General features: G+C 40.6%; 1 protein-coding gene across 1 annotated transcript in view; it reads right to left on the bottom strand.

Annotated features, from left to right (window-relative positions):
* Positions 1-51: 51 nt before the first annotated feature.
* The window catches only part of LOC136448153 (rho GTPase-activating protein 39-like), a 36,618-nt gene continuing 23,105 nt past the window's right edge, over positions 52-13,564 (bottom strand). The window contains exons 3-4 of the mRNA XM_066447324.1: positions 4,897-5,023; positions 52-4,399 (exon numbers count right to left, since the gene is read on the bottom strand). Of these exons, the coding sequence (XP_066303421.1) occupies positions 3,632-4,399; positions 4,897-5,023 (895 nt within the window). The 3' untranslated portion in view covers positions 52-3,631. The remainder of the gene's footprint in view (positions 4,400-4,896; positions 5,024-13,564) is intronic.

Genomic DNA, 13,564 nt, shown 5'->3' with positions numbered 1-13,564 from the left:
AAATTTAACGTTAAGGACAAGCATCACAAAGAACACCAGGAGGCAATGATGTGAGCACTTTTCATCACTTTATTGTTAAGTACTTGACAAATTATTAAATCTCCAGAATCAGGTACCAGACAGAGACCTGTTTGGAACTCATGCACAATTCATACGGACGTAACCTGTACAGATAGATGCGGCTACTCTCGTCTAGCTGTACTTTAGGACAGCTTGTTACCAGAAGACCGCTACATGGACTTGTCTCTATACCAGTCAGACTTACTATTACAGGCCACCATTACAGTGGATCCGTTGCTGTGTGTTAAGAAGATATAGTAGCGTTTACTGCGACATTGGTTTGTGGTATTCCTGTAGTCAAGTACAATGTTGACAACATGTAACTTATTGTAAGTATAGGCATTTTAAAGACTTCATTTCCCTACCCCTGCTACTAGAAATGTTATGTTCCATGCCAGTTTGTACCAAAGCAGAAAGACAATGATTAAGTACTAGTGAACAATGAATATTCTGTATGTTACAAGAATTGAAAAAAATGAAACATTAGCAGAGAAGTAATAATGTAAAGGGTGAAGAAAGTGTGAGAGGAAGAAAAAAGGTGTTCTTTTCTCAGGTTCAGATTCTTGTATGGAAGCATTTCGTTAGTTATTTGCAATCCCTACTCTTAGCTGGGTAGAAGCTCATATGGAATGCCTTGTCTCAAGTGAAGACAATAGTTTCTGCAGTACTGTACTTGGCAGATAGATGGCGTTGCTGTATTGATAATCTACACTTGTTGGGCAAATGCTGCAGTTGGATAATCACACAATACCAACAGCACTTTGCTACATTCTGTGGGTAGGGTGACATTTACACCGATTGCTAAACCTTTACAACTTTGTTCATTCAAAACAATTGTATGAGGTATACAAAAATCATACAAAAACAACAGAAGCTTGTTCACTACATAGCATTTTAACTGATATAGAAAATAATAACTATAATTTGCAAACATTGACAAATAACTTCTCAGTGTTTGCTTGATATGATTTTTGAAAGAAAATTCTTTGGAACAAAATGAAACAAAAATACAGCATATTACACATTAAGTCTCTGCTGCAGCAGAATATGTTTTAAGATATAAATTTTGTAACTAAGTACACTGTACAAGGTTACACGTGGACATAACATACACTCGAGTGCCAGCATTCATTTTCAGCTTGTAGTGGTAAACAAAAATCAACAACACTGGCATAACTGTTGGGACATGATGAAGCATATATGCATTAAGTTGCACCAGAATAATAATCACAATTAGCAAAGTCTATGACATGTACCGGCTTCTAAAGATATGGGTATGCCCATTGCCTTGAATTATTAATTGTACGTCCAGACATTAGTGCATTATGGCACACACATAGGGGCAACATAACACCATTAAATACCTCCCAAGGGGGAGGGGGGCATTTCCACTTTGGCAACCATGGAGCAACAACTTTCAAAATCTTTGTAACACTTCTACCTTCTGAAATAAGTCATTGTCAATAAACAAAATGCAGACACAACACAGACCAGAAGCTTTCTGCATAAATGCATGTGGCGTAAGTAAGGTAGGCAGTCTTTGGCACTGCAAGGAACACAACAATCTTTCCATCATGACCAACTACAATGGTATATTTTGCACCATGTTAGCTTTGAACCTACATGAGATAACATTAACTTTAGAATTAGATATTGAAAAAGCATTTTGTGGTTACACGATTGTATCGTAAATGAAATCTTACCAAAAAGTCAATTTCTGTACGCTCTTGAATGAATAGTCACTTCGACAATGAAGTTGTACATTACACTTAAGAAAGATGGCTCTTAATTGTGTCGATATCCTTCTCAGCATCTCTTACAAGCACCATTTACCTAAATCAATGCAGCAATAGCTAGTAGCAGGATAAGTACATAACAAATGAGGAAGGCCATTATCGGAATACATTGTAAGTACCATCAGTGGTTTGATCATGGCATTGTAATGTACAGTTTGCAACTGGATAGCTTGACTTTTGTCTCGATAGTTTCAGAGAGGCAAGGACATTATCAACAACACTGACACAATAAATCTGTCTGAAAATTTAGCCTTAGCACAATTTGCCGGACTTTTGATTCCGACCATTAGTACACAAACCTGATATTCCAAATCTGTCAAGTTTACCAATTTTCCATCAATGATTCTGAGTCAATTTTAGCAGAGCTTTGTTTTCTATCACGCTACAGTCACAGCTAGCTTAGTTAGTAAGTAAACAGTTGCACTAGTATTTTCTGGACACCCCAGGAAAGGAGTCTTCAATCAGCATTGCATGATTTAAGTCTTTGCCCAGGGTTGGAAAAGTAGATTTTGTAAGTGCTGTGGCTTTACGACCACATGTTCTACTTTTAAAAAATTTCATTAAGACATGATTATGATTACACTTCAATGCCACTCTAAGATATGCAGCTACATGTGGAACTGACCTGGTCACTACAAAGTTTCGTGAATCTGCAACCAGTGCACATATACTGTATCAACATTAATGCAAGTCTACATCTACCAAGCATTCATACTCTACATATAACTATGCCTATGCACATTGAATTGCTATGTACAAGATCAGCTTCGTGTGCTCTTACAACTACTCTTCATATTAAACTTCACTAACGTAATGTTGAAATCTTGGTCTGTACACTCTTATGTACAAATACTTAAGTTCTAACGTCTTCATTTTTTCTCCTTGTTACAATAACAAGATGGACTCTTTAAGAAATTTCAACCACCTTCGAACCCGTATCAGTGCCTTCTTATATTTCATCATTCCATGTCTTCCATAACAACTTGTTCTATGCCATAAAACTGTAGCTAGGACAAAGGATCTGCCTTATGAACTGTGTGAAGAAAGAAAATTCTCTCGTGGCAACTTTGATTTTGCTTTGTCGCTCTGTGCCGCAGCCTAATCTAAAAAATAAACCAAATCCGAGGGAAAATCATACCTCCTTTAATACAATTGTGTGGTATCATTTTACCAACCTTCAATTTGTACCAGAGGGGTAATCTTCCTAACTGAATTACATTGTTTTGCCTTGACAATATAACATGTTATACAGCATAAATTTTCAATTAAGAGTAACTTAATTTTTTTTCATAGAAACCTTCACAGAAAAAATACTTGAAATGGAAAAAGAGTTATACCAGAAAGCAATGCCAGTGGATAGCTTTGAATTATAGTGAGTCGTAAGTACATAATACAGATCCTTTTCTTCACTCAGTTCTTCCAAACCTCTATTCTTTCACGTATCAACTTATGCTAATTAACTTCAACGTTTGTGTGGGCGACATAGCGGCTGACATTATGTCTGACAGCACAATCTTGACGCCCACAGTTACACCATGATTTTTACTCCTTTGTCTTTCCTCTCTTTCCTATTCCTTCTGCTTTCCAGAATTTGTGTCTTTCACTTGTTCCTTCACAACCTTTCTACTGATCACACCTGGTCGACCCTCCGTAAGACTTATAATAATTACACTACAATTGCTTCTAAATATCTTCACAATCGAGGTACTTCGTCATTAAGAGTTACCCATTGGCGACAACGTTCACCCATAGTCCCCTGCAGTTCCCAGCATGCCTCACTGCACCCCTTCCAAGAAGCTGGTGTCCAGGTTCTGAAGCAGTGTGCGTAAAAAGGACATCTCTTTCCTGGTGTTCTCGAAGATCACTTTGGGGTCGTCCAAGGGGCAGCGCAGACAATTTGGGGCCATCACCATGGCCAGGTTGCTGGCGTCCATTTTCGTTTGGGTCACATTCTGCGGTGCGGAGAAGACCTGAAGGAAGCGTACAAGATAACTGAGTACCAGGCGGTTGATTTCCGGCAGGGAGTTCACAACGTTCAACACCTTTTCTACGTCCTCGTAGTGTTCAACGCAGTCCTCGTAGAACTTGTGTGGAATGAGAGGTTCGGCGAGCTCTCGGTACCACAGTTTGAGGAGGGAGCTGGGCACGTGGGGGTCGTCGCAGTCCGGCAACTGCCACTGGTCGCACATCAGCTTCAGCTCGTTCACAGAGTCTATGTCTCCCGGCACGCGGAATATCCCCTCCGTCTCCGTGCCCTGCAGCCTGAGGACCTCCTCGGACAACACGGTCTGTATCCACGGCAACGTGTAGTCAGGGTAACGGTCCTTCTGCATCTCCATGATCTCCTCCAGAGTCGTGCCGAACATGGACGGGTTGAAGATGGTGTTCCTGGACTGGTTGATCTCCTCGAAGGAGGGCTTCTTGGTGCCGTGCCGCGCGCCCGACTTGAAGATGCGCTCCAGTCGCTTGCCGCAGATCTTGGCGTACTTGGTGACGGGGACCCCCTGCAGTACAGGCAGAACAGACACCACCTGGGTCATTGCCTCCAAGGGAGGGGGAGGGGGAGGGGGGAGACAAAGAGCAGTGGTTATTCACACAGTTAGTCCCACACTATCAGGCAATGCGGCTACCGCAGCATCAACAGTTTAGAGGTTACTGTTACTGTCAGACGGCTGCGATCACAAAAATAAGGACGTCACACAGGATACAAAGCATTCAAAGCACAGTTTCTGCACAAACAACAAGTAAGTAAGGTAACCAGGTTATACATGTTTAGTTACAACAGAGTCTTGCAAGATGCATGCAAGACAGATTAAGTGATATTAGGTACCTACCAACATAGTTACACTAGTCTGGTAATTGATTAGACACAAATCATTAATCTAGACAAAAATATTAAAATCTATTCTTACATTTGCCATGATAATCGGAATATGCTTAGATCTACTGAACTTTAGAATGTCAATAGACCTATGTGCCTTTAGGCACTACAATGTAAACAACAACAACAACAACTGTGTGTCCAGTCCCATAACCTTACCATGACGTCGGCGATAGGGTCCTGGTTCTTAGTGACATAACTCTCCAGGAAACTGTGGAACTTGGGGGAAGGGGGGAAGAACGTCAGGCAGATGGCCATCAGCTCCCAGCCTTTCTCCAGACTCTCCCTGTATAAACATAGGAAAGGAAAAGATGATTAAGAATAACATATTCACATCAATAAGGGCCATCTTTTTAAAGTGCTAGTATAAAGCGTTTTCACCCACTTTGCACACCAATGAGGCAGGCAGGTGCTGCATGCCTTCTTGGTGTCCCTATTTGCATTGCAATGGATCATAGCTCAAGTATACACAGAGCATTTTTGTGTTCCTCTGATATTCTTTTGTAGACATTCAAAAGCGGTCCTTTGGAAGGGTCAGAAAATCTTTAAACGTCCGAAAAAGCTTGAAAGTTACAGAAATGCAAGTATGGATATGAACATGGCGTCACGGTGGTGTAATGACAGGGTGTTCGGCCCAGGACCCAGAGGTCCTGGGTTTGAAGCTTGGGTCCCGACTTGTCCCGTTGACGTCCTTACCGGACTGAGTGGATCAAATAAATCTGTCCAGATATGCAACTTGTACTCTTCAGTACAAACCTGGTGTGTTATGCCTTGAGGCGGTTTACCGGATATGCAATCCCAACAAACAAAATGGCGGCTGACACTGAGATGATGTCACACGAAATGCTCTACTAGTAACCAGACAGACTGTGGTGGTTCCATCACCACCCGTGTAGTGCCTTTCACTCAAGTCCAGGACCCATCCCTCCGTCCCAGGACGGAAATTTTCTTGTTGGGATGGAACAAACTCCCACCCCGTCCTTAAAAAAAATCTGAACTTCATGGCATGAAATTGATAAAAATGTTTAAAATGACACAGTTAACAATGATAGTTAATAAGATCCCAAATAATGAGTCGGACGGGAAAAAATTCAAAGCTGGAGACAGCCCAGCTTTCACTCTACAGTATATCTATGCACAGATGTGCACCAGAGATGTTCAGTGTAAACAATACGCACAAGGTAGCTGACTTCCTGTCCGGCTGGAAGGGAACAACTTGGCCTTTGTGTGTGCAGAGAGCAATGGTTTGGACATAAACCATGCCTGTGTGCCTCAGGGTACAGGCTTACTACTTCCAAATGCGATGGATGTGCTACTGTAAATTGTGAAATATGTGCATGGTTTTACTTTCTTTTCATTTTTTTTTCTATGTTGTGACCTTTCCACTGTGAAACCATCACACCTTGAGTAAATACAGATATTCTATAATGAACTCTACAAGCCCAAAACACAGCAAATGCTTCCTTTGCTCCCTTACTGTGAAATTACGTCCTTAGGCCACGCCAATTTAACAGATTTCTTTTTTCAATTTTAGCAACAACAAAAAATCATGAAAAGAGAAGGCTGGGGTGAAAACTTGCACCTAACTGACCCTGTTCTCTCCCTGAAATTGTGTGTACCAAAGTACAAACTTTCCTCTGTCTGAGATTCTGTTTTCCAGTTGATTTTCCAATCTAGCGTTTTTTTTAAAAATTCTGTTAACCCAGAAATTAAAATGGTGTGGCCTTATGAACAAAATGTATTTACAGTAATATGTACAGTAATATGCTCAAAGCAATGTTTCAATGTGACGGAGGATCAGGTAAATGTCAATAGCTAGCTGCATCTGTAACACCAAGATGGCACCTGTACAAAACAATGGCATTTTCAAATCTGTAAATCTATATTTTTCACAAGTTTCCAACACAACCTTGTCGTAAGGTCCCGCTCACCATTTCGTCCTACCTAGACATTTTCATTCAAGCTATCAATTTGTGACTGTAGCAGTGACTTCTTACACATCCTTCTATCATGCCCTGACTCTGTATCTGTCTACCTTAGCCAATACATGATATTATATAATGCTATGCAACAGAGAAACTGTGTTATAACTATGTAAAACATACTATTCCATTATATCATGACTATTGTATTGAATATTGATGTTAGATAAGTACACTTGTATAAATAGTTCGTAGTTGTTAATATTCCATGTTATTTGCCATACATTGTACATAATGCAATCATTATGCAACAAACTTTTGACTTAACTTTTACCCCAGTCATACATACTACATTACATGTTAGAACTACAATGTATCTATCAAAAGCTGTATCTTGACTTAAGCAAGAACTGCATTGCCTGAGTACCAGCCTCCGTAGTGACCGCTGGCTCCAAAAAAAATTCACTGCTCCGTGGTTAGCAATCAAATTTTTCTTGAGCCAGCGGTCACTACGGAGGCAGGTACTCAGGCTAAGAACTGCATACAGCAGACAATTGATTATCTCTTCATGATTTGAAACAAAGATTGGAACATGCCTTTTTATCAATTCAGGAATGGTAGTATAGTCAGATGTGCATATGTTTATTATTACTAGTCTTACATATAGATTATTGTGGCTTGGCAAAACATACAAAAAAGAACACTTGAATCAAGTCCTTTCTTGCAGCCAAATGAAGACAGATTGACCTGCCCTGGTCAGCCCTATACTGATTACCAGTAGAAGAAAATAGGATTTCTGGCATGTCGCCAAAACGTTTACAAGGCAGGTACTTACCCAGACTCCTATGAATCAAACTTTCCCCTAGCGAGGTCTCAGAAATAGAGACAAACCAGCTACAAGGTCAAGAGCGATCCTATACACTCCAAGATCTGGAGATTTTCCACAGAGAGCTTCTTATGGCTGAGATAGAGAAGGGATGTAGGGATATACCATACTGGGACAGTATATGTTGGTGTAAGGCCTTGAGTTACAGTTGTGAAGCTTGGCACAGTTGGAAATGTCTCAGGAACCTAAAGACATTTACACCACATCAGGGTGCGAAATACTTTTTTGAGCCAGGTTGCTCGGTGTGCAACCTGGATAGAAAGCTAGGTTGCCCGTCAGGATTTCAGGTTGCCCCACCTAAAATTCACTGATTTCTTGAAATTATATTTTGTAAGTACATAGTATTACATAGCCTTTAACAATATAACTGGTGCTTAAATGTGTTTTTGTTTCAAAATAAAATTCAATGATATACAATGTAAATAAAACACCACAACAAACAAACTTATACAATTCATGTGTAACACGGCTATTTTTTTAGTACAAATAAATCCTTTTTCAACCGCCATAGACTTTTTGATTTTTCTGCTCTAGGAAGAGTTACACTGCAATAGTTACACTGCAATAGGACTTGTACCTGTACATTATTCTCATCCCTCACATAAAAGTTGCTACTGGTCATATTTTCAAAATCTAATAAAAGTACCCCCGGAACAAAATTACCTATATTTTTATTGAAAAATTCACAGGTGAGTTATTAATGATATACATGTATGATAACCATAAGATAAATACAATAGTCTATGTCATTGTCCAGTTTTTATCTCACTGTCACAACATTTTAACAACTTTGTTTATTCTATAATCATTGTTGCCAAGTAAAGATTTTTAAATCCAAGCTTATTATTAGTAAAGTGGCTCCATCTCCACTTCTGCAATTTTTAATTTTGCCCCCAAAAAAGCACTAGCAACATTTCGCCCATAGAAATACACAGCAACTCAAACACTGCCCTCTACCAGTTGTTGCTGGTACTGCAGATTATACGTCATTACTCTCGCGCAATCACGCGATATCCAGCGAGAGTCGATGAATTCAACATGGCGGCCAAAAGCCGAGCGCTAAGCCGCGCTCTCTTTCCGACGAATTTTGCGTTTCAGGCACAATAAAACAGGTTGACTATGGATGCAAACGAGTGAAAAAGTATCGGTAACTTTATTAACTTGTTTAGTTGGGGGTCGATTTATATGTTTGGTTTGAAAATTTACGAGACTGAGAGCGAGTGTGTGTGCACACCACACGGGTGTGTGAGCTTCCTTGGTGCAATTATTTTCTACTTCAAGTAATTGCCGCAAAATCGATTTCTCCGGCCCAAAATTCAGGTAGCGCACCGTGCAACCTGGGTTAAGAGATAAGTTGCGCCAACCGAAATATTGTTGCGCTGCGCAAGTGCGCAACCGGGTATTTCGCACCCTGCACATATACGGCTATCAAAACATCATGGTCAGCCAGGAGAGAAGGTGTCCTGCTATGTTTAAATGTTCCAAATCAAGCTGCTAGGGGGCCCACACCTACACCATTTTTTCCTGACATAAAAAGCAATCGGTCACCAAAAATTCATGACCACAGCATGTCCAAGACAAAAGATACATAAGCTGGCAGCCCTGCTGCAATGCCAGGAAAAGCCACCAGGGGGCCCATAATTGATCTTGACCATTGTCTTTCCAAGACCTGTTTTCCTACCAAATATCATCACAATGCATCCAAAGCTATGCTGGCAATACTATACAAATAGACAAACAGACATACTGAAAACAATACCTCCGTTTTTATAGCCTGGATGCCAGGCCCTCAATGGTATCTATCCCCACACGATGGATAGAGATTGGGGGTCTGGCATCCATGCAGGCTACCATGTTCACAGAAGCTACTAGTACACCAGCATATCTTATCTGTATATCTTAACTTTCTGTTTCTATTGTGTTTCCATGTCTTATCATTCCTAGAAGAGCCCTGACAGACCAGTGCTCAGCTGAAATGTGATCCCAGTGGCTCTAACAAATACTACTACTAAGAACGGAATTTAGAAACCCACACACGCTTTCCCCAGGACCCGTAAATGGTGCGAGTGATTGGACCAGCTCATACAGGGATTTACATGGCTGATGGAAAGCGCTGGTGTTGAGAACAGGTCCAGACGACCAGAGGAGGGATTTCCTCAAGGTTAGCGGGCACATCTCAGCGCCCACTCTACTGTAATTTTTGTTTCTTTCACTGTAACTTTATGTTCACTGTTTTCACTGTCACCTCTGTATCGTGAACTTATCATCACCGGGAAAAACCTGTTGTAGTTACTGTATTTACATGTATGTTTCCTTCACACATCCATTCTGCGAAGTTAAAGTTCAGTGAAAATGTCCACCTGGCTATATGCATACAGTAAGGATTACTGATGCTGCATTGGTATATCTTTTTAAATTCACCACTTTTTTCAACGAGGCTGTCATATGGTACAGATTTTACATGACATGCTTGTATGATGACAAGATGCACATAAAAGAATTATTGCTTTCCATCAAATTTGAGGAACATAAAAATCATTCAGGACAATTTCAATAAAGGCACACATGAACTCAAGTCATGAGTATGCACTATAAAACGATGCTCTAAAGAAAAAACATAGTCCTGAGGTTGTCAACCAAAATATTCTCACCAACACCTACATAACTGGCACAATCAATAAAAAAGCTTATGACATCACCAAGGAGATTTCCTTATAAGGCATTATGTGACACATGACCGAGCATGCAGCGTTGCAATTGACAGAAAGCACTACTGGAAAACTCGCCCTAATTACACTTGTGTTTCCTCGTGGTAGCGATGATATTGACGGGATGCTAAGTATTCTGGCCACGGCGCTCTGTGACGATGTGTGAATCCGGCCAAATCCCATCCGAGTAGGGGAAGCGAGCCGGTATGAAATACGGTCACACCTTGGTCGATAACCCCATATCAGTCTACACATAACACTTCCTCTTAAATTTTCCCCACAACCACGGTAAAACCATGTCGTCAATTTCATGCTCACTTTCAACACTGTGCCTACAAGGGTTTTTGCGTATGATGAATACCATATTCCAAGTGGGCCTAGTATCTAAATTCTGGGCACTTGAAATAAAACGTGTGGAAATGATTTTGTATGACATTTGCAAATCATATACAGCATATCAGACATTTGGGTGTTGCGCCCACATAGCTATAAACACTGCTCCCCTCCCACTACAACTCAATATTAGCTAACAGCACAAACACTAGGAATGATTCCATTCTGTAACAATTTGCTCCTCATCAATTATTCAATGCCGCGACTCTTAATCTTTCAAATGAAATTCCCCAATCAAATGAATGAGATGGGCCCTAAAACTGGTAAAACAAGGTTTTTAAATCATGTGAACTATATGTATGTGTGTAGTTTAAAATGTGGGTGTGGCCATTCCTAAATCCATACTTGATGCTACGTTTTTATATTTCTAAAACAAGGCATAATTGTATTAACAAGTAGACCAATAGAAAATCAGTACCCACTAAATATCTCTCATACACCCGACGACATGTCCTTATAATAGAAAGCCTGCATGGAGATCTGCCGCATACTTAACGACCTTTTGTCAGGCTTATCGCCAAATCACAGGACACCCATCAAGGGCTGAATGTCCCAAATGAAGATAAAAGAGAACAGAGTTGCCACCGTGCAATGATCATTACTACTCTCACCCATTTAGGATACATTCCCCAACGCAGAAAGAGCTAGAATAATGAGACGTTGGAGGTAACCAACTACCAATACACCAGACCATCAGGAACAGAAAGATAGCTTTTAGCTGAGTTACAAGTGCACTTACAATTTGTATCACCACATTTAGGGATGAGTCATTTACTGTAGGAAATGGTTTGATGGGAATCAATCTCCAGTTTTCCTGCATGTAGGAAGGTAAGGGTGACTAAAGCATTGGTGCGTTTGTTCATTCAGACCCTTGTAATGAAGACCCTCTTCATACAACGCTGCATTGAGCAGACAAGCCCAAAACAAAACCATAACAATATCACCCATACTTCATTCCCTTAATTATAGTGTGAAGTAACACAGTACATATTGCTAGTCCAATGAACGTCAGTGGTAGTTTCTGCTACAGTTTTTCTTGCACATTAATCAACATGCAAAACATATCAAAAGCTCTATTTCAATCTAGCTTCCTCCAACGTTGACACAGTCATGGTATTTGGCATCTAAAAATCCCAAGCTTAGTTTGACACAACATGAGACTCCTATCTCCCCCTATCAGGAACCATTCCCTGTCATGGTGGATTTCACGGCTTCTACATCAGTCGGTTGCCAATAAGAAGTACTGCAAAGTCAATTACTTTCGCGGTGGTTTTATTTTCCGGCAGGTGGGAAAGGGCGGTTTTCACTGTCTTAAATTCGCTGTTGAAACAATTGCAGTCAACTTTGGAAACATTCATGCATATTTCAAGGCACATTTGTGGTGTCATAAATTCATGGTCCAAAACCGTTAAAAACCACAGTGTAAGTTTCAGGATTTACAGTTATTACGCGGTGGTTTTATGTTCGCGGTTTTTGCAGTGAGCTCTCAGCGCGAACTTAAAACCGCCACGAAACGTTTTGCCCCCCCCACGACTGTAGCGCTATTAATGTTTCAATCGCGAACTTGAAAAGACCGCGAACACTCCATTTTCTCCCTATCAGAAAATAAAATTTACAGTATTTTGGTCAAACCATATAGGATCTGAGGGAGGTATAAAAAGGTTAAAATGTTCCTTTTGGAATAACTTCCTACACTGTACATGTTTACGTTTAGCTGCTTTTCATTTCTATGCAATCATCTTTCTTACATTTTTAGGGGGGCTATTTTCTTCAAGTTTATTTTCAGGATACACACCCTGACACCCCCTGCATCTAAAGTGGTAATGCCCCTATGTTCCATCCTGGCCCTATTTCATGCAAATGAGGTGGAGGGTGTGTCCACATTACTGCCAGCATAAGTTGAATGCAATTTTTGAATTCCCATTTGTAGTAGAGAAACATTAAGTCCCCTTAGAGCACTGATATACTTTTATACATGTATATCTATGTATATCCCAGGCATTATGGTACAACACTGCCATAAATTTTCTTTGCAAACCATGCCAGATCTCTTAAACCATCCAAAACCACAATGTAGGAATTTCATATCACAATAACAATGCACTGCTTGCTTTATTACTCCGGGAAGGAGGATGACCTCCTTCTGGGAGTATTGGGAATGCATTTGTTTGCGCGTTCGCAGCTATAACTCACGATCCCGTTGTCGCATCGGTGTGTAACTTGGCATATCGTTTGCCTGGTTCGGCGTGGTGATGCACAATAGCTTTGTTACACCATATCTACTTTAAACGTCAATCCAATATCGGAATTGCACCCCTATAATTAATGCTATGTCCCACTGCCCTGCCATAGGGACCATGTTATAATCCGTTATGCATGACTGGAATACTTCAGGCAGATACGGGGTATAAATCTTCCTTACTTGCTGTGATCGTATAGTCACTGTTACATTGAAAAATAGACAACGTGCATCACCACACGCAACCTAGCTAGCGATATACCAAGTTACATACCAATGCGGCAAAGGGAATTGTGAGTTTTCGCTGCGAACATGTGCCGAGTGAGCTTCAGTCTGTGTATTAAGTATGCCGTGTCCACTCGCAACTCGCATACAGTATTTGCGCACGGGACGGACGATGCACTTTTACGCACAGTGTGAAAATGGGAAATCTCTGGACCTTCAAACTTACCACACTTGTAGTTTATAATACGGCGGCTGTGACAATGTAAAAAGTTTACGCAGGGGATGAAAGATTGTTGAGAAATATCTCTCAGAAAAGTGCGCGCGCCAGTGTCACTTCCGGGTGGTTAGATCCGGTGACCTTTGACCTTCGTGAAATGTTACGATAATATAAATTAGCCTTTTTTTATTGCAAATAGCTTGATAGCTATAGATCAGGCCGGCCTGCAATAAATTG

This window comes from Branchiostoma lanceolatum, chromosome 14 (genome assembly GCF_035083965.1).
Source record: "Branchiostoma lanceolatum isolate klBraLanc5 chromosome 14, klBraLanc5.hap2, whole genome shotgun sequence".
Classification (NCBI taxonomy): Eukaryota; Metazoa; Chordata; class Leptocardii; order Amphioxiformes; family Branchiostomatidae; genus Branchiostoma; species Branchiostoma lanceolatum.
The sequence above is the reverse complement of the archived record's forward strand: the minus strand, read 5'-3'. Positions and strand labels throughout refer to the sequence as shown.